The sequence below is a fragment of the Chlorocebus sabaeus genome, chromosome 10 (assembly GCF_047675955.1).
Source record: "Chlorocebus sabaeus isolate Y175 chromosome 10, mChlSab1.0.hap1, whole genome shotgun sequence".
NCBI lineage: Eukaryota > Metazoa > Chordata > Mammalia > Primates > Cercopithecidae > Chlorocebus > Chlorocebus sabaeus.
In genome coordinates this window covers 11352194-11377300 of record NC_132913.1, presented here as the reverse complement: position 1 = coordinate 11377300, position 25107 = coordinate 11352194, and the positions used below count along the sequence as shown (strand labels likewise).

Genomic DNA, 25107 nt, shown 5'->3' with positions numbered 1-25107 from the left:
TTTTATGCTGTTGTAATGTTGTTAATTTTGTTTTCAAACTGTTCACTGCTAGTGTATAGAAATACGACCAATTTTTGTGTATTTATATTGTATTCTGCAACTCTGCTGAGTTTATTAGATGTAATAGGTTTTTCTGCATTTTTTTTTAAGGACAAAGTCTTACTCTTGTTGCCCAGGCTGGAATGCGATTTCAGCACGATTTCAGTTCACTGCAACCTCTGCTTTCTGGTCAAGCGATTCTCCTGCCTCAGCCTCCCTAGTTGCTGTGATTACAGGCCCTCACCAGCATGCCCAGCTAAATTTTTGTATTTTTAGTAGAGACAGGATTTCACCATGTTGGCCAGGCTGGTCTCGAACTCCTGACCCCAGGTGATCTGCCTGCCTCGGCCTCCCAAAGTGCTGGGATTACAAGCGTGAGCCACCACACCGGCCAGTTTTTTCTGCATTCTATAAGATTTTCTATATACATGATTATGGCATCTGTGAATAGTGATAGTTTTACTTCCTTATTTCCAGTTAGGAAGTTTTTATTTCTTTTTCTTACCTGATTGCTTTGGCTAGAACTTGCAATACAGTGTTGAATAGAAGAGATAAAAACTGGCATTCTTCTTTTATTCCTGAAAGGGATAAAGGGAAAGCTTTCAGTCCTTCACCATTGAGTGTTGTGTGTGTGTTTTTCATATATGCCCTTTACCATACTGTGGAAATTCCCTTCTGTTCTGTTTGTTTTTATCATGAAAAAGTGTTGCATTTTTGTCTTAAGCTTTTTCTGCATCAATTGAGATGCTCATGTGTGGGATTTTTTCCTTCATTCTGTTAACGTGATGTGGTTTTCTGATACTGAACCACTCTTGCACTTCTAGAACAAATCCTACTCGGTCATGTTATATAAGCTTTTTAATATTCTTCTGGATGCAGTTTGATAGCATTTTTTAAGGACTTTTGCATATATACTTATAAAGGATATTGGTCTGTAGGATTGTCCAACTCCTGGCATCAAGCAGTCCTCCTACCTCGGCCTCCCAAATTGCTGGGGATTATAGCTGTGAGCCAGCATGCCTGGCTGGTTTGTAATTTTCTTACATTGTCTTTATTTGACTTTGGTGACAGGGTCATAATGTTGGCCTCATAGAATGATTTAGAAAGTGTTCCCTCTTCTTCTGTGTTTTGGAAGAGATTGAGAAAGACTATTGTTAGTTCTTTAAATGTTTGGTAGAGTTCACCAGTGAAGCTATGGTCCTGGGATTTTTGTTGTTGGAAAGTTTTTGATTACTGATTCAATCTCTTTGCTTGTTATAAGTCTGTTCAGATTTTCCATTTCGTCTTGAGTCAGTTTTGGTAATTTGTTTTCAGGAATGTTTGCATTTCACCTAGGTGATTTAATTTACTGGAATAAATTGCTCATAGAATTTTATTCAAATCCTTTTTGTTTTTTACTGAGAGGCTCCACTATTTTTAATTTCTGATATTCGTTGAATCTTTTTTCTTCCTCATAAGTCTAGCTAAATATTTGTCAGTGTTGTTGATCTTTCAGTGAACTAACTTTTGGATTTAAGTTTTTCTTAATAGACATCTACAGAACTGTCCACCCAAAAACAACAATATACATTCCTCTCATCACCACATGGCACATACTCTAAAGTCGATTACATAATCGAACATACAGTATTCCTCAACAAATGCAGAAGAAGAGAGCAGCCACTCTCAGACCACAGCACAATCAGTCAAATTTAGAAATCAAGACCAAGAAATTCTCTCAAAACCATACAGTTACATGGAAATGAAATAACCTGTTCCTGAATGACTTTTGGGTATATGATAAAAATAAGGCAGAAGTCAAGAAGTTATTTGTAGCTAGTGAGAACAAAGATATGACATACCAGAATCCCTGGGACACAGCTAAGGCAGTGTTAAGAGGGAAATTTAGGTCGGGTGTGGTGGCTCACGCCTGTAATCCCAGCACTTTGGGAGGCCGAGACGGGCGGATCACGAGGTCAGGAGATTAAGACCATCCTGGCTAACACGGTGAAACCCCGTCTCTACTAAAATACAAAAAAAAAATTAGCCGGGTGTGGTGGCGGGCACCTGTAGTTCCAGCTACTTGGGAAGCTGAGGCAGGAGAATGGCGTGAACCCGGGAGGTGGAGCTTGCAGTGAGCCGAGATCGCACCACGGCACTCTAGCCTGGGTGACAGAGCAGGACTCCGTCTCAAAAAAAAAAAAAGAGGGAAATTTACAGCACTAAATGCCCACATCAAAAAGTTAGAAAGATCTCAATTTTAGCAACCTAATATCACAACTAAAAGAACTGGAGAATCAAGAGAAAACCAACCCCCTAACAGAAGATAACCCCTAACTGAAGATAACCAAACTAACAGAAGATAAGAAAAAAAACAAGTTAGACCTGAACCGAAGGAGGTCAAGACACACACACACACACACACACACACACAAAACATTGAAAAGATAAATGAGACTGGGTGTGGTGACTCATGCCTGTAATCCCAGCACTTTGGAAGGTGGAGGTGGATGTATCACTTGAGACCAGGCATTCAAGACCAGCCTGACCAACATGGCGAAAGCCCATCTCTACTAAAAATACAAAAATTAGCTGGGCGGGGTGGCACACGCCTGTTATCCCAGCTACTTTGAATGCTGAGGTTCAAGAATAACTTGACCCTGGGAGGTGGAGGTTGCAGTGAGCCGAGATTGCACCATCACACTCCAGCCTGGGAAACAGTGAGACTCTGTCTCAAAAAAAAATCCAACAAACCACAAAAGATCAATGAATTCAGGAGTTGTTTCTTTTTTGGAAAAAAAATAATAAAACAGACCATGAGCTAGACTTACAAGAAAAGAGAGAGGATCTAAATAAACACAATCAGAAACAACAAAGGAGATATTACTACTGACTCCACAGAAATACACGTAAATTACAAACACCTCTATGCCCATAAACTAGAAAATCTAGAAGAAATTAATAAATTCCTGGACACACACACTCTCTCAAGGCAGCCAGGAAGACATTGAATCCTGAACAGACCAATAATGAGCTCCAAAATTGAATCAGTAGTAAATAGCCTACCAAACAAAAAAAGCACAGGATTAGACGGATTCACAGTTGAATTCTATCAGATATGCAAAGAAGAGCTGGTACCATTACTGCTGAAACTATTTCAAAAAACTGAGGAGGAGAGACTCCCTCCCTAACTCATTCTACGAAGGCAGCATCATCCTGATACGAACACCTGGCAATGACACAACAAAAAAAGAAAACTTCAGGCCAGTATTCTTGATGAACATCAATGCAAAAATACTCAACAAAATACTGGCAAACTGAATCCAGCAGCACATCAAAAAGCTTATCCACCACAGTCAAATAGGCTATATCCCTGGGATGCAAGGTTGGTTCAGCATATGCAAATCAATAAATGTGATTCATCACATAAACAGAACTAAAGACAAACACCACATGATTATCGCAATAGATGCAGAAAAGAGTTTTGATAAAACTCAACACTGCTTCACGTTAAAAACTCTCAATAAAATAAGTATTCAAGGAACATACCTCAAAATAATAAAAGCCATCTCTGACAAACCCACAGCCAACATCATACTGAATGGGCAAAAGCTGGAAGCATTCCCCTTGAGAACTGGCACAAGAAAAGATCCCCTCTCTCACCACTCCTGTTAACATAGTATTGGAAGGCCTACCCAGAGCAATCAGGCAAGAGAAAGAAATAAGGGGAATCCAAATAGGAAGCGAGGAAGTCAAACTATCCCTGTTTGGAGATGACAGGATTCTATATCTAGAAAACCCCATAGTCTTGGCCTGAAAGCTCCTTAAGCTGATAAACAACTTCATCAAAGTCTCAGGATACAAAATCAGTGTTCAAAAATCACTAGCATTCCTATTCACCAACAATAGTCAAGCCGAGAGCCAAATCAGGAATGCAGTCCTATTCACAGTTGCCATAAAAAAAAATAAAATACCTAGGATTTTCTTGGTTTCCAGGGAGGTGAAGGGTCTCTACAAGGAGAGCTACAAAACACTGCTTAACGAAGTCAGAGATGACACAGACTAATGGAAAAACATTTCATGCCCATGGGTAGGAAGAATCAATATCATTAAAATAGTCATATTGCCCAAAGTAATTTATAGATTCAATGATTTCTGTTTAACTACTGATAACATTCTTCACAGAACTTGAAGAAACTATTTTAAAATTCATATGGAACCAAAAAAGAGCCCAAATAGCCAAGGCAATCCTAAGCAAGAAGAGGTAGCTGGAGGCATTATGCTACCTGACTTCAGACTGTAGGGCTACAGTAACCAAAACAGCATGGTACTGGTATAAAAACTGACACATAGACCAATGGAACAGAATGGAGCCCAGAAACCGTGCCACACACCTACAACTATCTGATATTCGACAAAGCTGAGAGAAACAAGCAATGGGGAAACAGTTCCCTATTCAATAAATGGTGCTGGGATAACTGGCTAGCTATATGCGGAAGATTGAAATTGGACCACTTCCTTACACTATGTGCAAAAATCAACTCAAGGCAAATTAAAGCCTTAAATGTAAAACCCAAAACTATAAAAACTCTGGGAGACAATCTAGGCAATACCATTCTGGACATAGGAACGGGCAAAGATTTCATGAAGAAGATGCTAAAAGCAATTGCAACAAAAGCAAAAATTGATAAATGAGATCTAATTAAAGAGCTTCTGCATAGCAAAAGAAACTCAGCCAAGTAAGCAGAAAGCCTACAGAATAGGAGAACATTTTTGCAAACTATACATCTGACAAAAGTCTAATATCTAGCATCTATAAGGAACTTAAACAAATTTACAAGAAAAAAAAAGAAACCATTAAAAAGTGGGCAAAGGACTTGAACAGACACCTTTCAAAAGAAGACTTATATGTGGCCAACAAGCATATAGAAAACAGTTCAACATCACTGATCATTAGAGAAATCCAAATCAAAACCACAGTGAGACACCAACTCAACCAGTCAGAATGGCTATTATTTAAAAAAAAAAAACAATAACAGGCGAGGTTGCAGAGAAACAGGAACGCTTATACACTGTTGGTAGGAGTGTAAATTTGTTTAGCCATTGTGGAAAAACAGTGGGTGATTCCTCAAAGACCTAAAACAAATACCATTTAACCCAGCAATCCCATTACTGGGTATATACCCAAAGGAATATAAATCGTTCTGTCATAAAGACACATGCACACGTATGTTCATTCCAGTACTATTCACAGTAGCAAAGACATGGAATCAACCTAAATGCCCACCAGTGGCAGACTGGATTTTTAAAATGTGGTATGTACACACCTTGAAATACTATACAGCCATAAAAAAGAATGAAATAGAATGAAATTGTGTCCTTTGCAGAAACATGGGTGGAGCTGGAGGCCATTATCCTTAGCAAACTAACACAGGAACAGAAAACCAAATACTGCGTAAAGTGGTAGCTAAATGATGAGAACACATGGACACATAGAGGAGAAAAACAGACAGTGGAGCCTGTCAGAAGGTAGAGCACACCAGGAGGGAGAGGATCACGAAAAATAACTAATGGGTACTAGGCTTCATACCTGGCTGACAGAATAATCTGTACAACAAACTCCCATGGTACAAGTTTACCTGCATAACAAACCTGCACATGTACCTCTGAAGTTAAAAAACAATTATACTTTTCAGCTTCAAAGTTGTTAATTCATTTTTATAATTTTTCTTATTAATATTCTACATTTGTTGGCACATTGTTTTCTTGGTTTACTTCTTTGTCCACGGTTTCATTTTTAAAAATATTGATGCACTATAGATGTACTTTGTTTCAGGGTACATGTGATAATACATTAAGCACTTGGTGGGCACTTAGGTCAGTTCCATATTTTGACTGTGGTGAGTAGAGCTGCAATAAGAATGGGAGTGCAGGTGTCTTTTTGATATATTGATTTTCTTTCTTTTGGATGTTTACCCAGTAGTGGAATTGCTGGACCACATGGTCATTCTCTTTTCAGTTTCTGAGGAACCTCCATACTGTTCTTTAAAGTTGCTGTACTAATTTACATTCCCAGCAGCAGCGTAAGAGGGTTACCCTTTCTATGGGTCCTCACCAGCATGTTATTGCCTATCTTTTTAATTATAAAGCCATTTTAACTTGAGTGAGATGATGTCTCATCGTAGTTTGAATTTGCATTTCCCTGCTGATTAGTGATGTTGAGCATTTTTTCATATACCTTTCCCTACATGAATTTGTTGCACTTCTTTCCTAAGCCCCTTCTTTGAAAATCCTGCCTGGACCCAGGTCCTATATGATGTGAGTTTATCTCTTTCTTCCAGTGCTGTGTTAAATGAGAATAATGTGCTCGTCCCCAAAGAGTCTCTTGAGACTCTGACGTATGTCACACCTGCCGACAGTGGTTCTGTTCTAAAGGTAAGAATACTTTTACTTCTTAAAATGTTTGCCAAAGACAATTTTGAATTGAATCTTGCAGTATAACCAAGTGCATCTAGTGATTACTGATGGACACTGGGACTTAAGATGTGAGAAGAGCGGCCGAGCACAGGGGCTCACACCTATAATTCCAGCACTTTGGGAGGCCGAGGCATGCGGACCCCTTGAGCTCAGGAGTTTGAGACCAGCCTGAGCAACATGGCAAAACCTGTCTCTACCAAAAATACAAAAAATGAGCTGGGCATGGTGGCAGGTGCCTATGGTCCCAGCTTCTCAGGAGGCTGAGACAGAAGGATCACTTGAGCATGGGAGGTGGAGGTTGCAGTGAACTGAGATCACGCCACTGCACTCCATCCTGAGTAATAGAGTGAGATTGTCTCAGGAAAAAAACATGTGATAAAAGGATTGAGCCACAGTTCTTTAGGGAGAATCCTGTTGCCACACCACTCACGAGAGGATCTTAGGGATTCTTCTCCAGTGTGTGTGTACTTTGTTTATATTTTGGGGCTGGTTTTAGATGTTGGCTATGCTTTCACTCATATTTCCTTTTAAGATACAGTGTTGCATGCACATAGTGACTAAGTGTTTCTTAGATGACAGAATTAAGGGATCTTGTTGAATTAGTAGTTTCATTTACTCTAGGGCAGGGGTCCCTAGTCCCTGTGCTTTGGACTGGTAGTGGTTCATGGCCTGTTAGGAACTGGGCCACACAGCAGGAGGTGAGCTGCAGGCAACCATTGTTGTGTGAGTTCCACTTCCTGTCAGATCAGCTGTGGTGTTAGAGTCTCATAGGAGTGCAAACCCTACTGTGAACTGTGCACACAAGGGATCTAGGTTGCTCACTGCTTATAAGAATCTAATGCCTGATGATTTGAGGTGGAACAGTTTCATCCCAAAACCATACCCCACCCCCAAACCTGATCCTTGGAAAAATTGTCTTCCACAAAACTTGTCCTTGGTGCCAAAAAGGTTGGGGACTGCTGCTGTAGGGAATATAAGCTGTGTGAGAGACTTGACCTGTTTTGTTCATTGCTGTATCCCTCAGGCTGGTCTCAGACTCCTGCCCTTAAGCAGTCCTACTACCTTGGCCTCCCAAAGTGCTGGGGTAGCCTAAGTGTCTCAAGGTGGCGTAAGTGTCTCAGATAGTACCTGGCACATAATAGACACTAAACATTTGTTGATTGAAACAAACTTTTTGAAATCACTAATTACATTGCAACATAACCAGCTCATCTCAACTTCTGCCTTTTCTGTATCCACTTGCTAAACCCCTTACCAATTCAGAAATCATAGAAACCCAGTTTATTGCCAATGAATGTTTTAATTTGCAAGTTAAATTAAAAATTGTCTTTGCATGAACACTTACCATTTGTCTCTTTTATTGCATAATGTACATCTCTTGTAATTTGCCAAATACTTCACAAAAAGGAAAAATTAAAAATCACTTGTATTCTTACTACTCAATGAAAGTGTATGGTTGGTATTTACGTATATAAGTATCTTTCAGATTTTTAGGCTTAAAGAAAAAACCCAACCTAAAATACTTTCAGTCAGGCATTTCTTTTCTGCTGATTAAAATCTGAAAAGATACATTGACTAATCATTGGAAATCATTAAGCAGAACCTGAGATGTTTTTAAAGCAGAGAAGGACATTTAGTTCAAAGATTTATTGCATATATAATATGTACCAGACAACTTATTAAGTATTAAAGATTCAAAACTGAATGGATGAAACACGGTCTCAGCTTAACTGCCTATAGTCTAGTGGGAGAGAGAATTGTAATACATTGTGGTAGAGACTTCACAAGCTGTTATGGTGCACTTAGTCCAGGCAGCAGGGTGGGAAGATAAGGAGGGAGAACAATTTTTCATGTTTTTGTGGTTTAAATTAAGTTGCATGTTGAAATATGAATAGGAGATTCTCCAAGACCTGAAGGCATATAGGCAGAAATGGAAATGTGTAAATGGGTGGCTGAGTGTGATGGCTCATGCCCATAATCCCAGCACTTTACGCCAAGTCGGTAAGATGGTTTGAGGCCAAGAGTTTGAGACAAGACTGGGCAACATAGGGAGACCCCATCTCTACGAAATTTTTTTTTTTAATTAGCCAGGCATAGTTTTACATGCCTGTAGTCCTGTCTTCTTGGGCAGCTGTTGTGGGAGGATCGTGTAAGCCCAGGAAATTCAGGCTGCAGTGAGCTATGATTGTACCATTACACTACAGCGTGGGTGACAGAGCAAGACCATGTTCCCCTGCAAAAAAGAAAGAAAGAAAGAAAGAAATGTATGAATGAAGGGCCCTTTTTTCTTGTGTGCTATGCCCTAGGTTCCTATTGTCTATTGCCAGATTGGCATTTTATCCTTTGTTGTTTTAACATTCTCCCAGACCCCCTCCCTCACAGTAGAGAATTGTGTCCTCTATAAGGTACTTCAAGTACTGGTTCACCAAAAGTATTCATTAACATTTATAGGGAGAGAGTTCATATTGTAGTATTTTACAAACAGAAGCACCCATAAGTCTAGATAAAGGAGCATTTGGAATTTAGGCATCTCCTTTATCCACTGTCTCCTGTGCTGACTTGTTATTGGTTTTTATTTGTTTGTTTGTAAGTTCAGAGTGTGATATTACCATACAGAGTAGTACGTTTCTCCTCTAGTCTGAAAGGTAAGAGGCTGGGCACAGTGGCTCACACTTGTAATCCCAGCACTTTGAGAGGCCAGGGTAGGAGGATCACTTGAACCCAGGAGTTCAAGATCAGCCTGGGCAACATAAGTGAGACCCTGTCTCTATAAAAAAAGTTGGCTGGGCATGGTGGCACACACCTGTAGTCCCAGCTGCTTGGGAGGCTGAGGTGGGAGGATGGCTCGGGCCCAGGATGTTGGGGCTGCACTGAGTTATGCTTGTGTCACTGCACTCCAGCCTGGACAGGGCAAGGCCTTGTCTCAAAAAAAAATTTTTTAAATTATTTTATTGTATTTACTTTTTTTTCTTTGAGACGGATTCTTGCTGTGTCACCCAGGCTGGAGTGCGGTGGCGCGATCTTGGCTCACTGCAACCTCTGCCTCCCAGGTTCACACCATTCTCCTACCTCAACCTCCTGAGTAGCTGGGACTACAGGCGCCCACCACCAGGCCTGGCTAATATTTTGTATTTTTAGTAGAGACAGAGTTTCACCATGTTAGCCAGGATGGTCTAGATCTCCTTTCCTCACTATCCACCCACCTCGGCCTCCCAAAGTGCTGGGATTACAGGCGTGAGCCACCACATCTGGCTGTATTTACTTTTTTAAAATTCATTTTGAGGCAGAATCTCGCTCTGTCACCAAGGCTGGAGTGCAGTGGTGTAATCTTGGCTCACTGCAGCCTCTACCTCCCAGGCTCAAGTGATCTTCCCACCTCAGCCTCCTGAGTAGCTGGGACTACAGCTGGGTGCCACTGTGCCCAGCTAGTTTTGCTCAGTTTTTGTGAAGATGAGGTCTCACTATATTGCCCAGGCTGGCCTGGAACTCCTGGGCTCAAGAGATCCTCCCGCCTTGGCCTCTCAGAGCGCCAGGATTACAGGTGTGAGCCACTGCATCCAGCCAAAAAAAATTTTTTGTAATTAAAAAGTTAAGAGCCAGAATAGTCATAACCCTACCCAAGTTTTGTCTAGGAGAACAGCTGTTTGAAAATTTACGTAGCAGTTTAGCTTTTTCACATCCTGACTGTAGTATAGGTTTCCCTCCATGCAGAAGTGGAATCATTAACAACCATGATTCATGAGTGTCCCTGTGTGTTTAAAGGATTAACACTAATCAGGCCTGTGTCAGAATTATAAATTGAGATGATATGGAAAAAACTTAACATCTGATGATAAAGGGGTCACTTAACAACTCTAGATTCCTGTCTTCCATAGGAGGCTACAGATGAATTGGATGCCTTGCTTGCATCTCTAACCGAGAATCTGATTGATCACACAGTTGCACCTCAGGTAAATATGCTTTAAAACAGTATGATGGAAAGAAACTTCTGTTTTGAAAAATGTTTCCTGCTAGATTCCAGTTTTTTCCTTTTTAATAATTCATGGTTAAACTTTTCATTTGATAAGAGTTTATGTTTCAGTAACCACTTAGCATTGCCTCTCTGTCCTAAAATTTTACCACTTTGAATTTGTGTATCACTGTATAGAAATCACATGTCTCCATAAGCCTTTTATAATTCAACATCATATTAAATAACATGAGAGAAAACATGGGGATAAAACAGCTTCTTAAGACAATAAGGATATATTTAATTTTTAAAAAAGTTTTACAGAAAGATGAGAGCATAAGAATGGCATTGAACATATCAATCATTATTACAGTCTGGAAGATACTCTATTAAGTATAATTGTCCTTCACTACCTGTGGGGGATTGGTTCCAGGACTCCCCTTGGATACCAAAATCCACGCATGCTTAAATCTCATATAAAATGGTGTAGTGTTTGCATATGACCTACACATATCCTCTAGTATATTTTAAATCATCTCTAGCTTACCTCTAATACCTAAATGCAGTGTAAATGCTGGTAAACAGTTGTTATATTGTATTGTTTAGGAAATAATGACAAGAAAAAAAGTCTGCACATGTTCAGTACAGACACAACCATCCTTTTTTCCCCCTCCAAATATTTTCAATTCACAGTTGGTTGAATCCACAGATGCAGAACTCATGGATATAGAGGGCCAACTGAAACAGTTTACTCCAGGGATGAGAGAGATAGAAATGACTAATTTTGCTGGACGCAGTGGCTCATGCCTGTAATCCCAACACTTTGGGAGGCCAAGGCAGGTGGATCACTTGAGGTCAGGAGTTTAAGACCAGCCTGGCCAACATGGTGAAACCCTGTCTCTACTGAAAATACAAAAATTAGCCGGGGGTGCTGGTGCACAACTGTAACCCCAGCTACTCAGGAGGCTGAGGCAAGAGAATTGCTGGAACCTGGGCGATGGAGCTTGCAGTGAGCCAAGATAGCGCCACTGCACTCCAGCCTGGGTGACACAGTGAAACTCTGTCTCAAAAAAAAAAAAAGAAATGACTAACTTTGTACCTTATGAGTGATATGACAAGAATTGCTGTAGCGGTTAGTTGCCATCCTGAAGGCTTGGAAATACAGATGATACTTTCTGTGGTACCGAATGTTTGCTTACATCATTAATTCTCAAATTTTTGTGTATATCAGAATCACTTGGAGGGGATGTTAACACACAAGATTGCTGGGCCCCACCTCCAAGTTTCTAATTTTGGTATATCTTGGGTGGGGTCTGAAAAGTTGTGTTTCTAACATGTTCCCAGGTGATGCAGATGTGGTCTGGGAACCACCCTTTGGGAATGACCAGCGTAGATTAATAAACAGAGACTTTACCAAAGGATAAGAATTAACTGCAAGTCTGGAAAAGTCTGTCAAACTATTTTTTGTTTACTACTTATGATATTTTTTTCTCTTATTTCCTACTGTTAACATGCATCTAAAAAATATTGGTAGGAAAGTCATACTTTGTGGGTTGGGTTTTGTTTTTGTTTTTGTTTTTGTTTTGAGATGGAGTCTCGCTTTTTTGCCAGGCTGGAGTGCAGTGGCACAATCTCAGCTCGCTGCAACCTCCGCCTCCAAGCAATTCTCCTGCCTCAGCCTCCAGAGTAGCTTGGGCTACAGGCGCATGCCACCACACCCAGCTAATTTTTGTGTTTTTAGTAGAGACAGGGTTTCATCATGTTGGCCTGGATGGTCTTGATCTCTTGACCTCATGATCTGTCTGCCTCGCCCTCTCAATATGCTGGGATTACAGGCGTGCGCCACTACGCCCCAGCCTGTGTTTTTATTCTTTTGGTGGTTATCTAATTTATTAATACCTGGACTTACATTGGTTTTTTTCTCATGAGTATCTAAGGCCACCAATGCAAGGACTAGTCTAAATTACTAGTAAAATGGGTGGGTTTCATTAGTTTATAATTCTACACATAGAAGATCTGTAATAGAAAGCTAGACATTTAAAAATAATATATCAAAGGCTTTGTGAACCAGGAGCAATATGGGTGTTTTTATTGCTGCTTTCTTCATGCATACATGATAATTAGAGAATGATCTGTATCTAAACAGATTATTTTTTCTGTGTACTTTCTTTGTGCTGTTTATTTGGATTAGTCACAATCCATTGTTCAGGCTGCAACCAAGAAGGCTATCATTATTTGTAATTAACTGAAATTTCAGAGAATAAAATGTTAAACTGAATACTGGGTGTGGGGTAGGGGCAGTCCTATTAAGTGAACTGAAAGTAGTAGTAGATTCTTGAATGGTAAATTTTTAGATAAGAGATTCTCAAAATTATGACACTTTCTTAAGTGGTGACGGATAGCATCTGTGTTGTATAATAGAAAAGGGTCTTGGATTTAGAAGTCCACGTCAGCTCAAGGAACACCATTAAGAACTGCCCTCCTAGAATGGATTTCGTAATAGATGTAAGTATTATAAGTATGAAAATAAGTCAGTCTTTCCAAAAAGTAAATACATAAAATTATTTTAGGTGTCTTCCACATCCATGATCACACCCCGGTGGATTGTTCCGGTAAGTTCATGTTATTTGTGATTTTTCTTCTGGCTACCCTCTCAGGGTAAGGCCTAAAGGATTACTGGGTTCTTTGTTTTTCCTTAAAAATGTGAGAGTTGTTACCAAAGCCTTGTTAACTGAACTTAATGGCTTCAAGCTAGTGGCTTACCCTTTCTGGTTGTAAGTGTTTGTCAGGATGCTGGCAGAAACAAAAGTAAAAATTTGAGATGAAGAATAGTTAACAAAACAAAACAGCCATAATTATCAAAACTATCTTACTTACTCTCATATTCATTAGTGAAGCTTGATTTGGAGCTGAAGTGCTGACCAGGCCGGTATTGTTACCTCTGTATTTAGATGTGTGTGTATCTCCCACAGCAGAGCGGTGCCGTGTCTAATGGACTTGCGGGATGTGAAATGCTTTTGGCAGGGAAGGAGGGACATGGTAATAAAGATGGAATCTCACTGATCTCTCCCCCAGCACCATTCTTGGTAGATGCTGTGACCAGGTGAGAAAATTATTTCTCAATTGCAGTTCTTAGGCATCTATTAGGAGGAAAAAATAATAAAACTTATTATCACTAAAGCAGCAATGTTGATTCTTCCCTAACTGAACTGTATTGAAATTGGATAAATCTTTTTTCTGTTTGTTATTTAGTGTAGTGGCTTTTTCTTGTCAGTGGCAATTTTCTACAAAATTATGAAGTAGATTCTATTAGCATTTCTTTATCAAGTCTTTGCTGAAGATATTAACAGGCTTATCTTTAAATTTTAATATTTGTTTTAAAATCAATTTGTATTGTTTCCTTTGCTGCTTTACTGTTATGCTCATGCCTACTATAATAGTGATGAATGATGGTGCCCGTCAACACAGGGCAAGAGGTGCAGTACAAATGGGTAAGGGAGGATACTCCCAGGGTGAGAGCCCTGAGATGCCTTTACCGACACATATTGTGAGCTCATTTCAATGCATTGCTTGCTACAAACAGAAACTAGACTCAAAAACTAGAGCTTTTTGTTCAGCATCTGGTTCTTCAACTTTTGATTGCTAGAACCATAACTGCACCTGTTTTACAAAAGATTTAGAATTGCCTTCACTTCTACCTCAGACCTTTTTTTCTTATATCCCCCATTTCACATATGGGGGATTATATCCCCCATTTCACATATCCTCTTGAAAATGTGGGTCGGCTGAAATACATGCTTTCCTAGTTAGAGAAAGGTGGGGGGAATTATTAGAGATTATTAACTTGAAAGAAATTCAGTTTAATTTAAAAATTGTTCTCACAGTGTTTAAAGTAGCATATTACTCACTCAGCAAACACTTATTGAATGTCCATGATGGACCAGGCATTGACTGATATCTGACACTGAAGGTAACAGTGAACAAGACAGATGAGAGACCTGCATTTGAGAAGCTTACATCTAGTAAGAGAGCACTTTATACAAATGTGATGGATTATTTTTCTAAGCATTTGTATGCCTACTAATTATTACTGTAAAAATAGAGCTGCATACAGAGAACCTGATGGTAATGCTTTGTAATTGAATTTACACAATAAAATGTGAGCTGTTAAGGACTTTCAAATTAAAAATTGCAGATGAAAGCAGAGCTTATCTCTGTTTCTTCCTAAAACTCATGGAAAGGAGTAATAAAGGGCTTAAAGAGATAAAAATTACAGATCAGTGGAACAGAATAGAGTCTAGAAACAAACTCATGTGTAATACAGTTTTCTGGTTTATGAAAAAAGTGATGGTGCAATGCTGTGAGGAAAGAATGGTCTTTTAGTAAATCAGCCGGACAGATTAGTTTGTTCCTGTGGGAAAAAAACAATCTTGACCCAACTCCATACCATTCGCAAAAATCTATTCTGGATGGATTGCAGATCTAAATATGAAACATCAGATAATAAACTTATAGAAGAAAATATGAGTGAACTTACTTCTGACCTTAGAATAGGCAAAGATTTTTTAAAACAGCTCACAAGGAGCTTTAGTCTTACAGGAAAAAAATCACTTGGATTACATCAAGAAATTTTGTTCATCAAAAGATGTAATTTCAAGATATTATGGAAGGGGAAACCACAGAATAGGAGAAAACATTTGTTCTCCATCCCTCCCCTTCTGTCTCTGTCTCCTTCTCTCACCCCTTCCATTCTCCTTTCTCCCCAACCCCAGTCTTAACTTTGTGTGGCAAAGGACCCACTCATATCTAAAATTTATAAAGAGCTCTTCCAAATAAGTAAGCTAAAGATAGCATAATAGAAAAATGGGCAAAAAGCTTGAATAGGCAGTTCACAAACCGATATCCAAATGGCCGGTAAGCATTCTAGACAGTATGCAACTTGATTAGTCTTGGGGAATGTAAATTAAAACTACCATGTGACAGTGCTACATTATCACCAGAATGGCTAAAATGAAAGATACATAGTACCAAGTGTTGGTGAAGATACGGGGCAACTGAAACTCTGTAAACTGGAGTAATCACATTGGAAATAGGTTTGGCAATATCTACTAAAGCTGAACATACGAAGTGATTCAGTGATTCTATTTTTATGTACATACCCAATGGAAATATGAATATATGTCCATCAAAAGACATGTACAGGAATTTTTATAGCACCTATATTCATAATAGTCCAAACTGAAAACCTTCCAAATGCACATTAGCAGTTGACTAAATATTAGAAAAGAACAGTGAAAATTAATAACTACAACTAAAATATAGCAGTGTAGATGAATCACATAAACATAATTGTATTAATTCTCTACTTCTGTGCAACACCTTACAACAAACTTAGCAGCTTCCAGCAATACACACTATAATCTCATTTTCTGTGGCTCAGGAATCTGGATGTGGCTGAGCTGGGTTCTCTGCTTCAGGGTCTGTCACAGGCTACAGTCAAATATTGGTGAAGGCTAGGTTTTCATCTGAAGGCTCAATGGAAGAAGGGGCACCAGCCAGGGCTCTTGGCAGGATTCAGGATCTGAAGACCTGTTAGACTAAGGAACTCAGTTCCTAGCTGGTCATTGGCAAGAAGCTGCCCTCAGTCCTTACTATGTGGGCCTCTCCAAAGTAGTTGCTTACTTTATTCCAGCATGCAAACTGAGAAAGCAGTAGAGTCTGCTAGCAAGATAGAAATCACAATCTTGTATAGTCTAATCACAGAAATGACATCCTTTTACCTTTGCTGTATTCTGTTGTTGGTTAAAGCAAGTCACAAGTCCTTTCCACACCCAAGGGCCAGAGATTACATAGGAGTGTGAATGGCTGGAGATGGAGATCTTTGGGGTTCATCTTGCAGTTTCTGCACTGTAATAAGGATAAACAAAGTCAAGTTCAAACAGAAGCACAACTCTATAATGGTTACCCTTGATGTGCTGATGAATAAAAGAGAGCCCAAAAGAAGCTTTGGGAGTGCTAGTAGTGTTCTGTTTCATATTCTACGTGCTGATTACAGAGGTGTATTCAATTTGCAAAAAGTTGTTCAAGCTGTAGACTCATGCCTTACGTGCTTTAATATACGGATGTCATAGTAATTTTTAAAAATGATGACTGGGTCCCATCTCCACAGATTCAGATTTACTTTGCAGTGTTTTCTGCATAATACGGTGTTTCAAAGGCATCAAATCATGAGGACAAAGAACAGGAGAGGAGACATCAGCAATTAAGAGATCTCAACAAGTTTTGGGAAGCAGCTAAATGATAAGTGGTAACCAGTTTAGCAGAGTAGAGTAAACTAAAATCTAAGCCTGAATAGGGGAGGGAGTAGAAACAGAAAATAAAAAGCAAGTCAGTTCACATTGCAGAACCCTGAAAAGGCAACGAAATTGTAGGTACCAGATATGTGTGAAGATGGGATACAAGGTGGGGCTGAGAATATGGGGATTGGTTGAAAGTATTTATGCCCATTTCACCCATCTGCCATCCCACCACCCTTGCTCATTTTAGCATAATTCTGAAGTGTTCCCTCAGGAGGAGCCAGGCCAGAGAGGCTCTGGATCTGGGAATTTCCATTTGGAGTAAGGCTCCAGATTGAACACGGGAAGACTAACTCAAAGTCCACACACTGAAGGGTGAAATTTCCAACGTTTCTTCTTTTCTCAGTTTCCTGAATGGTGTTAGCTAAGTATAAATGTCTGAGTTGAAAAAGTAAGAGGCTTATTCTCTGGAGAAACGAACCAACCAAAGAGAAAAAGGCCTGCACATACATTTGTGGATCCTCTGATGAAATTGCCAGGAATCTGCCAGATAATCACCAGGGAGCCCATTCGTTGATGAGTTTTGCCCATATATACACAGGTCCCAGAGACATTCCAGAGCTTTTCTTTTAAATACAAAGAGAGCTAACGATTGTCAGATATGTGAGGAAAGACCAGAACAGGTAAACTGAAAAAGAAGGAAATAAAGGCAATGTGAATTTTGACAAATAGAAGTAGGAAAAAAAGGCAATGTGAATAACAAAAGAAAAGGTAACAAAATGATAGTATCTAAATTCAGAGAGAAGATACTGTATCCATGCAACAGTAACAGGAAACTTTAAAAAAAAAAAAAAAAGCATTTTTAGAAATTATTAACTATATTAAAAATGAAATCCAGAGAGTGTATAAAAGATAAAATTGAGACAGTCTCCCAAAAAGTATAGAATAGAAAGATGAAAACTGGGAGAGAAAAGAAAATTGGAGGATTGGCCTAGGAAGTCCAATATATGAATCATAGAAGATCTAGAAAGAACAGTCAGTGGAAGGAGGAAATTGTCAAAGAAAGGAGTCAGGCGTTCTCAGAACAGAGGACTTGAGTTTCTAGATTAAAGGGGTCTACTGAGTACCCAACACAGAGAATGAAAATAGACTACACCAAGGAGCATCATGAATCTTTAGGAGGTCAAAGAGAGGATGTAAGTCTCCAGCAAAGGGGGAAAACATAGTACGTACAAAGGATTGGTAATCAGAATGGCAGCAGACTTGACTGACAGCTGGAGATAATGGAGTAGTGTGCTTTCTGAATCCTGGAGGGCAGTAATTTCTCCTAGAGTTTTCCCAAACTATCAGTGAAGTGTGAGATTAGAATACATTTTTAGACATACAGTTTTCCTAAAATATATACTTTCCACGTAGCCTTCCTCAGGAAGCTACTGGAAGATATGTTCCTCTTTTTTATCCTAAAAAGAAGTCATGGGACCCAGGAAGCAGTAGAGAAGTGCAGGGATTTACCCAGAGAAAGGTGAAGGGAAGTTCCAAGATGGTAACTGCCCAGTGGGTCTAGAAAGGATCCTGTCCAGATTCAGAAAGGAAGATACAGAGTTGCAGAAAGGATTTTGCCAAGAAAAACACAGGTTCCCCACCCTGCAGTTTTTTTAAAAAAATTATATGTCTGAATGTACTGAGCAGAGGTCCATGGTTTACCTGAGAGGTTACGGATAGATGAGAGATTTGTATAGAAAACTGAGAAGTACTGAGGCTGAGGCAAGGAGATCACTTAAGACCAGGCGTTCAAGACCAGCCTGGGCAACATGTTGAGACCTCGCTTCTTAAAAAAACAACAACCACAACAAATACCCACTAAGCCATCACAACAACAACAAAAAGAGGCAGTTATTCAGTCCAGGGAAAATAAAAGTTGTATAAAACATGAAATATACTGATAGCTGTGAAAGTATTTACATAATTACAACAAACACTGAATTTTAACATGATCAAAATTGGTCATATAGCTGTGCTGAAAAGATGAGAAGGCAGGATTGTGGAATTGGGGAGAGGGTGGAAGAAGGGTAAGCGTTCATAGTCCATAGGAGGAAGTCATTGTGTAAACACATCACCCAGAACAGTTAGAACTTTAGGGGTTGTGAGGCAGAATCTCTGGAGGCAGGTTTGTTTAAACATTGGCTGCTGGGCCCCATCCTCTTAGTCTGATTCAGTATATCTGAGGTGGGGTCTAAGAATTCGCATTTCTCGCAAATTATAGAGACCACACTTTGAGAAACAGGTACACAGAATAGTGAAGGAAAATACCAGGAAAAGAACCAGTTGATGTCCCTTGAAGTAGGAATAGAATGGTACGGGTGACTGCTGTTTCATTTATAAATCTTGTTACCACTTTCGACATTTTAAATTATGTCCTTTGTATTATGTACTTTGATATCGTTTTACGTTTTAAACTTTTTTAGAGGTAGTATCTCTCTCCATCACCTGGGCTGGAGTGCAGTGTCATGATCATAGCTAACTGCAACCTCCAACTCCTGGGCTGAAACAATCCTCCTGCCTCAGCTTCCTAAGTAGCTGGGACTACAGGCATATACCACCCGCACCTGGCTAATTACATCTATATGTTTGTAAATACGTCGTCTCACTTTGTTGCCCAGACTGGTCCCGAACTCCTGGTCTCAGTCGATTCTCCTGCCTCCCTAAGTGCTGGGATTGCAGGTGTGAGCCTCCTTAGGACTCAGCATGTTTTAAGTTTTTATGAAACCAAATTAGATATCGTTACGTCCTTGCATTTAAACTCATGCAGCTCACTGATAGCAGAAACTCATGAGCCTTCATGCAGAGCCCATGTCTTTTTATTTTTCACACAGCTCTAACAGATTAACTGGTGCAGGAACACAGACACAGCCATCTAGGAATATGTAAAGAAACAGGGCTGGGTGCAGTGGCTCACGCCTGTAATTGTGGCACTTTGGGAGGCTGAGAAGGGCAGATGGCTTGAGCCCAGGAGTTTTGAGACCAGCCTGGGCAACATGGTGAAACCCCATCTCTACAAAAAAAATACAAAAATTAGCTGGGCGTGGTGGCACAGGCCTGTAGTCCCAGCTACTTCTACTTTTGGGAGGCTGAGGTGGAAGGATCATTTGAGCCTGGCATGTTGAGGCTGCAGTGAGCTGTGATCATGCCACTGCACTCTCTAGCCTGGGCGACAGAGCAAGACCCTGTCTCACAAAAAAACAAACAAACAAAAAAACAAAAGCAGCAGCAGAGAACAGCCTGCTTCCCTTGCTGTCTCCTGAGTGTGTGGCCCTTGTGCTCAGCACAGCACTGTTCTTGATACTCATACTAACCCTGACTCATTAAGAAATGGTTAAGTGTGTTTGGCATATTTGTTAAGAAGGGAGAAAATCGTGCTATCTTTGTATTTTATTTCAAAATGAAATAAGCAGTGTTTATCCAGAAATTTCCCTTCTATAGAATATCACATTGCCAGGTTAGGTGTTACTACATACTGACTTAGGTCTGTAATCTGCTATACCCTCAAAATGCTCTATATGGCACTAATGGAGACATGAATGTCCTCCCCCAAACCCCAGGGGTTCCCTGAGTAACCCGTTCTCTCTTCCTTTCAGCTCTGCTCCCACTTTGGCAGAAGAAGCTGTCCTGAAGCAGAAGTGTTTACTGACCACTGAGCTCTAAGGGCCTGTAACTGGAATACGCAGTTCTCTCCAGCATTCCGTCCTGGGATCCATTTCATCTAGAATATGTTGGATTCGGGAGCTTGTCCATTACTTGTAGGTAAAAAGCTCCACGTAGATTTGACTTCAACTCTGTAAAAAAGACAGCTGTATTTTCCGTCCAACTGGAAAGGTTTAATCACACTGCATAGCTGCCCAAACGAGCGTGTTTGGTCTTTGACTTTCTATACTTTTATAAATGTTAAAAATTCCCGAAACAAGGGAATGTCTTTTTCTGGGGTTTCCTTCAAACTCTTGGCTCCACCTAGCGGTTCTATTTGTTCATAACAACTTCATAACAAGGCAGGTTCTGGTAGTCAACAGCCTTTTGAAAGTGATTTCCATCTAATGTCAGGGTGAGCGCATCCTTGATCTGGCTGCCTGTTAGAGAAATTGCACTTTTCCCTGACTTACTAGAAATCGAGAATTTAGGAAATTAATGTGGACACTATAAAGGCAGACCTAGGGCCAACTTTTTTTTTTTTTTTTTTTTTTTTGAGACGGAGTCTCGCTCTGTCGCCCAGGCTGGAGTGCAGTGGCCGGATCTCAGCTCACTGCAAGCTCCACCTCCCGGGTTCACGCCATTCTCCTGCCTCAGCCTCCCGAGTAGCTGGGACTACAGGTGCCCGCCACCTCGCCTGGCTAGTTTTTTTTTTTTTTTTCTGTATTTTTTAGTAGAGACGGGGTTTCACCGTGTTAGCCAGGATGGTCTCGATCTCCTGACCTCGCGATCCACCTATCTCGGCCTCCCAAAGTGCTGGGATTATAGGCGTGAGCCACCACGCCCGGCCTTTTTTTTTTTTTTTTTTTTTTTTTTTTTAACAATTATTACAATACTAAAGAGAAATTTAGAATATAGAGAGTTTTTAAATGTCTCCCATTCTTTTGATTTCTTATTGTACTGGCTATCTTAATATTTCAAGTTTACATCAAGATAAACCCTGAGAAGAACTACAGAGAAATCAAATAAAATCCTGTCATTTTTTTCGGCCTGCCTTTCCACAGGAAGCACTCACAGGCACTGCACACGTATCCTGTCACTTTTCAGTGGGGCGGGTTACTGTTCCAGAGACCCTGGGGCATTTACCGCAGGCATCTGCACTCCTCCCTGAGTCCAGTGGGGAACGCAGGCCGCTGTAGTCTCAGGTCTCGAAGGCGCAGCACAGCAGTACTCCACATTGCCTCCTATTTGGACATAGACTTCATTTCTTTTCAGTATAAGCTGAATACATTTAGAGCTTTCAAACTAGGAAAAAAATGAAACAAAACAAATACGCCAGGACCAAAATAGGGACTAGGAACAGGGGTAAAGGGGTGTTGTTTCTTAAATACCTACCGTGTATGAAGCTATACACAGCATACTGAAAGAACTTGCATTGCACTAGGAATTCTGTGTTTGTTTAAAAGAGATCTCTAGAATTTTCCCATCCCTTTGGGCCTGTACAAAGAAATTCTGGATGTTCATATATACTCCACACAGAAAAATAAAGTGTAGCAATGTCCATCTGTAATTCTAAGACCCAGAAATAACACTATTTAGCTTTATAATTTTCGAATGAACAAGGTAAACCTCAGTTGCTATGGGGAAGGAGGATGATGTGGAAACCATATTGGTAAAGTTGTTAATCCCTTGTTACGGAGAACCAATCTTAAGCTATACCTCCTGGAATTTTCCTAGTTTTCTGTCCTGCAATATGTATACAATTTAAGCACTAATTTGTACTGCTTAGCATAAAAAACATCCAGTCTTATCATCTTTAAAACTTCATGGATTGGACTTTCCTGGGCTCCTTATAACACCATCATGTGTCCAGGCACACACACTGGTGTCTGACTGGAAAGCTCAGGAATTTTCATCTTGCAGCGTTTCCCAGGGAGCTGTAGTGATTGGAACCCACTTTCCCACAAAACACTTTCGCAGAAGGAAAGTCAACGCTTCTTGCTGGCTGCCTCCCCTTAGCCACTATGCTAAGCTTCTGAGTTTCACTGGTGGGGCTCTTGCCAGTTCTTAATTATAGGACATATTTTCTCAAAGCTGAAAGTGACACCTAGAACCAGGATCTTGACCCAAGACATGATGGAATGAGCATCAAATGTTCAGTGTCTTGGCAGCCGTAGATGTCCTACAGGGTTACAGCTGTGCTGCGAGGCCACCACAGAGCAGCTGGGGCAGTATGGCTTGGAAGACCTAAGTTTCCCATCCGGTTCAGGAGGTGACAACATCCTTATTTTAAACTTCCTAAAATTTAGGAATTAGGTAGTTGGACATATTCTGTGACCTTATGTCTTTGGATACCCATATTCTTGACAGTTAGAATATTGATAGGGACTTCGTTAAAATTCACTTGAATCTCAAGAGGAAATTTTGTCTCATGCCCTGACATAAAGTGGTAACCACAGAAGTTAATACTTGAATGCTGAATTGGCCCCGGCAGATGAGATAACTGTCAGGGACTGGTTTCCTGTCATAGCTGCTGCTGCTGCCATGCCCAGAGCTGCTGTAACCACTCTTCCTGTTCTGCTCCCCTGAGAACAGTGTGGTGGGGAGAGGCAGGGCTGAGGAGGTCTATGAATGTGGCAGGTAGGGAAGAGGAGATGTCTGTCTCTTGAGAAGAGAGAAGCATGTGTGAACCCATCAAGGATGCTGGCAAAGAGAGAGGTGGGAGATGATAGTGGATGAGAAGCAGGCTGGTGAGACTGGGCTGAGGTCGGAGAAGGGCAGCCGGGGGCACTCCTGAGAGTTTGCTGTGTGCAGGCCTCAGAGCACAGCGGGGTGGCGGGGAGGGGAAGGGGCAGCCTCCCTGAGGGCAGACAGGAGAGGACCCTCAACTCAGTCCATTTCATAGCCCTGGTAGGGGAAGTGGGAGTTCACAGGGTGGTTTAAAATAAGATGTGAAGGTTTCAGTTATCTGCTCTAGACTTTGCCTGAGAACTCTAGACTTAGTGAGACCTGATTTGTGGCATGTCAGTAGCATCACCTTTTGACACACAGGAGGCCACAGTCATTTCAGTCCTGCTTTTCAGGAGACACTGCTGAACAGAGGAATGATTCAGTTCCTTGTGTGCTTATTTCCTTAACATTTATACATTGTTTTAAGAAAAAACTTTAAAAATTTTTTCTTATAGTCTCCTAACATTTGTCTCTAGCCTTTGCCTTTGTACAATCACAGATATCCTATGGAGATTTAAGGATGGAAGCCCTGAGTTGTTCTTGGGTTCTTGGATCTGGACTGCTTGTTATTTTATGCTTCTCACTTCTGGCTAAAACTTGCACCTCTTCTCTTAGCTAAGCCCCAAAATGAAAAGTCTATTATTCCTTCAGAAGTCTTGCTAGCAGAATTATTTGTCAGTCACAGAGAGAAAAATCCTTGCTATTTTCCTAAGAGTCTTGAGAAGCAAAGTTTTTGTCTTTTCATTGAGAGGAGTCAGCAGTCTCGTTCTGTGAAGGACCAGAGATGGTCAATACTGTCCCACTCAGCTCTGCTGGCGCAGCGCAGCGCGGCACGGCACGGCACAGCACAGCAGCAGCGGCAGCTCGAGCACAGCCGTGTTCCTGCAGAGTCTCCTTTACAAAGCTGCTGGCCGCTCCTGTGAAACTCTAGAGCAGTAGGTGGCTGCGTGAACCGGAGGCTGGCAGGTGCCCAGATAGGGTCTGCAGTGTTACCTGTCACTTGGAGGCAGCCAACACTTCTGGACATTGCACCCTCATTTACACAGGTGGCAGCTGAGCGAGGTGCTGTTGTGGATGTCTCAGCTCTGAGAGTCTTTGTGAGCTCCCACCAAGTTTTAACTAATCATGCCCTTGGCCACGTGGTTGCTTGGAAACCTGGGGTCTTCTGCAGACGGAAGAATACACATTTCTGTATCATTTGTCCTTTTTATCCTCTCAAAAATGTAAACACTGTACTTCTTCAGTGGTCAGAAGAAAGTTGGAAACTCTTCCTACATATGGGGCGTCAGGATGAGGAAATTTGTGTGAATTATAGACATTTGCCCTGAGCTGAACGTGGCTGTGTTAACGCATTGGTAGAGCTGTGGTTCCTTCCCAGTTCTGAGAGACAGGATCTGTCAGTCCCTGTGTCACCACATGGCTTGAGATGATCATTCAGTTACTCGTCAGGATTTCTCCTCTTCAGAGATTTTTTTAATAGCACAGATCCCTTTGCCCCTTTTATCTCTTCATCTGGGTATGATAGGTGGTCATGAGGGTCTCACTATTTTGTGTTTACCTTTTTTATGTGTAAAACTTTGCAGTAGCATTTAAAGTGTAATTTATTTTTCTATCAAGTGCACTATTCATTTAGTGTGTTCCAGTTTTATATGACTTGTATTAGAAACACTGCACTGAGCTGTTTGTACACTGAAATGAGAACTCTAGATGTAACTCCATTCAAATAAAACTCGTGAGACATTCATGTTTTTGCACGCTGTTTGTTTCTTGGAACTGTGATTCCTACATGCTGACTTCAACAGAATTGTTAGAGCAGAGCCACTGTTGGTAGGAACCTGAGGAAGCGAGCAGACACAGCCGCACCATTTTTAGGTTGATTTCAGTGTTTGTGGTGTAAATTTGAGAGTAGAGGCATTTTCAAAGGTTGAAAACCTCACTGGTCATCCCCAGCATATC

The 25107-nt window shown here is 40.7% G+C and overlaps 1 protein-coding gene and 1 long non-coding RNA gene across 5 annotated transcripts in view; one reads left to right on the top strand and one right to left on the bottom strand.

Annotated features, from left to right (window-relative positions):
- The window catches only part of LOC103216919 (uncharacterized), a 46061-nt gene extending 29459 nt beyond the window's left edge, over positions 1 to 16602 (bottom strand). For both annotated transcript variants that reach the window (XR_012094164.1, XR_012094163.1), the window contains exons 1-3: positions 16225 to 16602; positions 13322 to 13584; positions 545 to 617 (exon numbers count right to left, since the gene is read on the bottom strand). This is a non-coding gene — a long non-coding RNA (uncharacterized lncRNA). The remainder of the gene's footprint in view (positions 1 to 544; positions 618 to 13321; positions 13585 to 16224) is intronic.
- Positions 1 to 24895, top strand: part of EPB41L5 (erythrocyte membrane protein band 4.1 like 5) — a 166418-nt gene extending 141523 nt beyond the window's left edge. Inside the window, exons 21-25 of one of the 3 annotated variants that reach the window (XM_007964704.3) lie at positions 6360 to 6453; positions 10371 to 10445; positions 13015 to 13056; positions 13420 to 13547; positions 20376 to 24895. In XM_007964704.3, the coding sequence (XP_007962895.3) occupies positions 6360 to 6453; positions 10371 to 10445; positions 13015 to 13056; positions 13420 to 13547; positions 20376 to 20442 (406 nt within the window). In that variant the 3' untranslated portion in view covers positions 20443 to 24895. Of the gene's footprint in view, positions 1 to 6359; positions 6454 to 10370; positions 10446 to 12865; positions 12950 to 13014; positions 13057 to 13416; positions 13548 to 20375 lie in introns of all 3 variants that reach the window. The other 2 variants (XM_007964703.3, XM_007964701.3) reach the window with 2 other exon arrangements.
- The last annotated feature ends 212 nt before the right edge of the window (positions 24896 to 25107 follow it).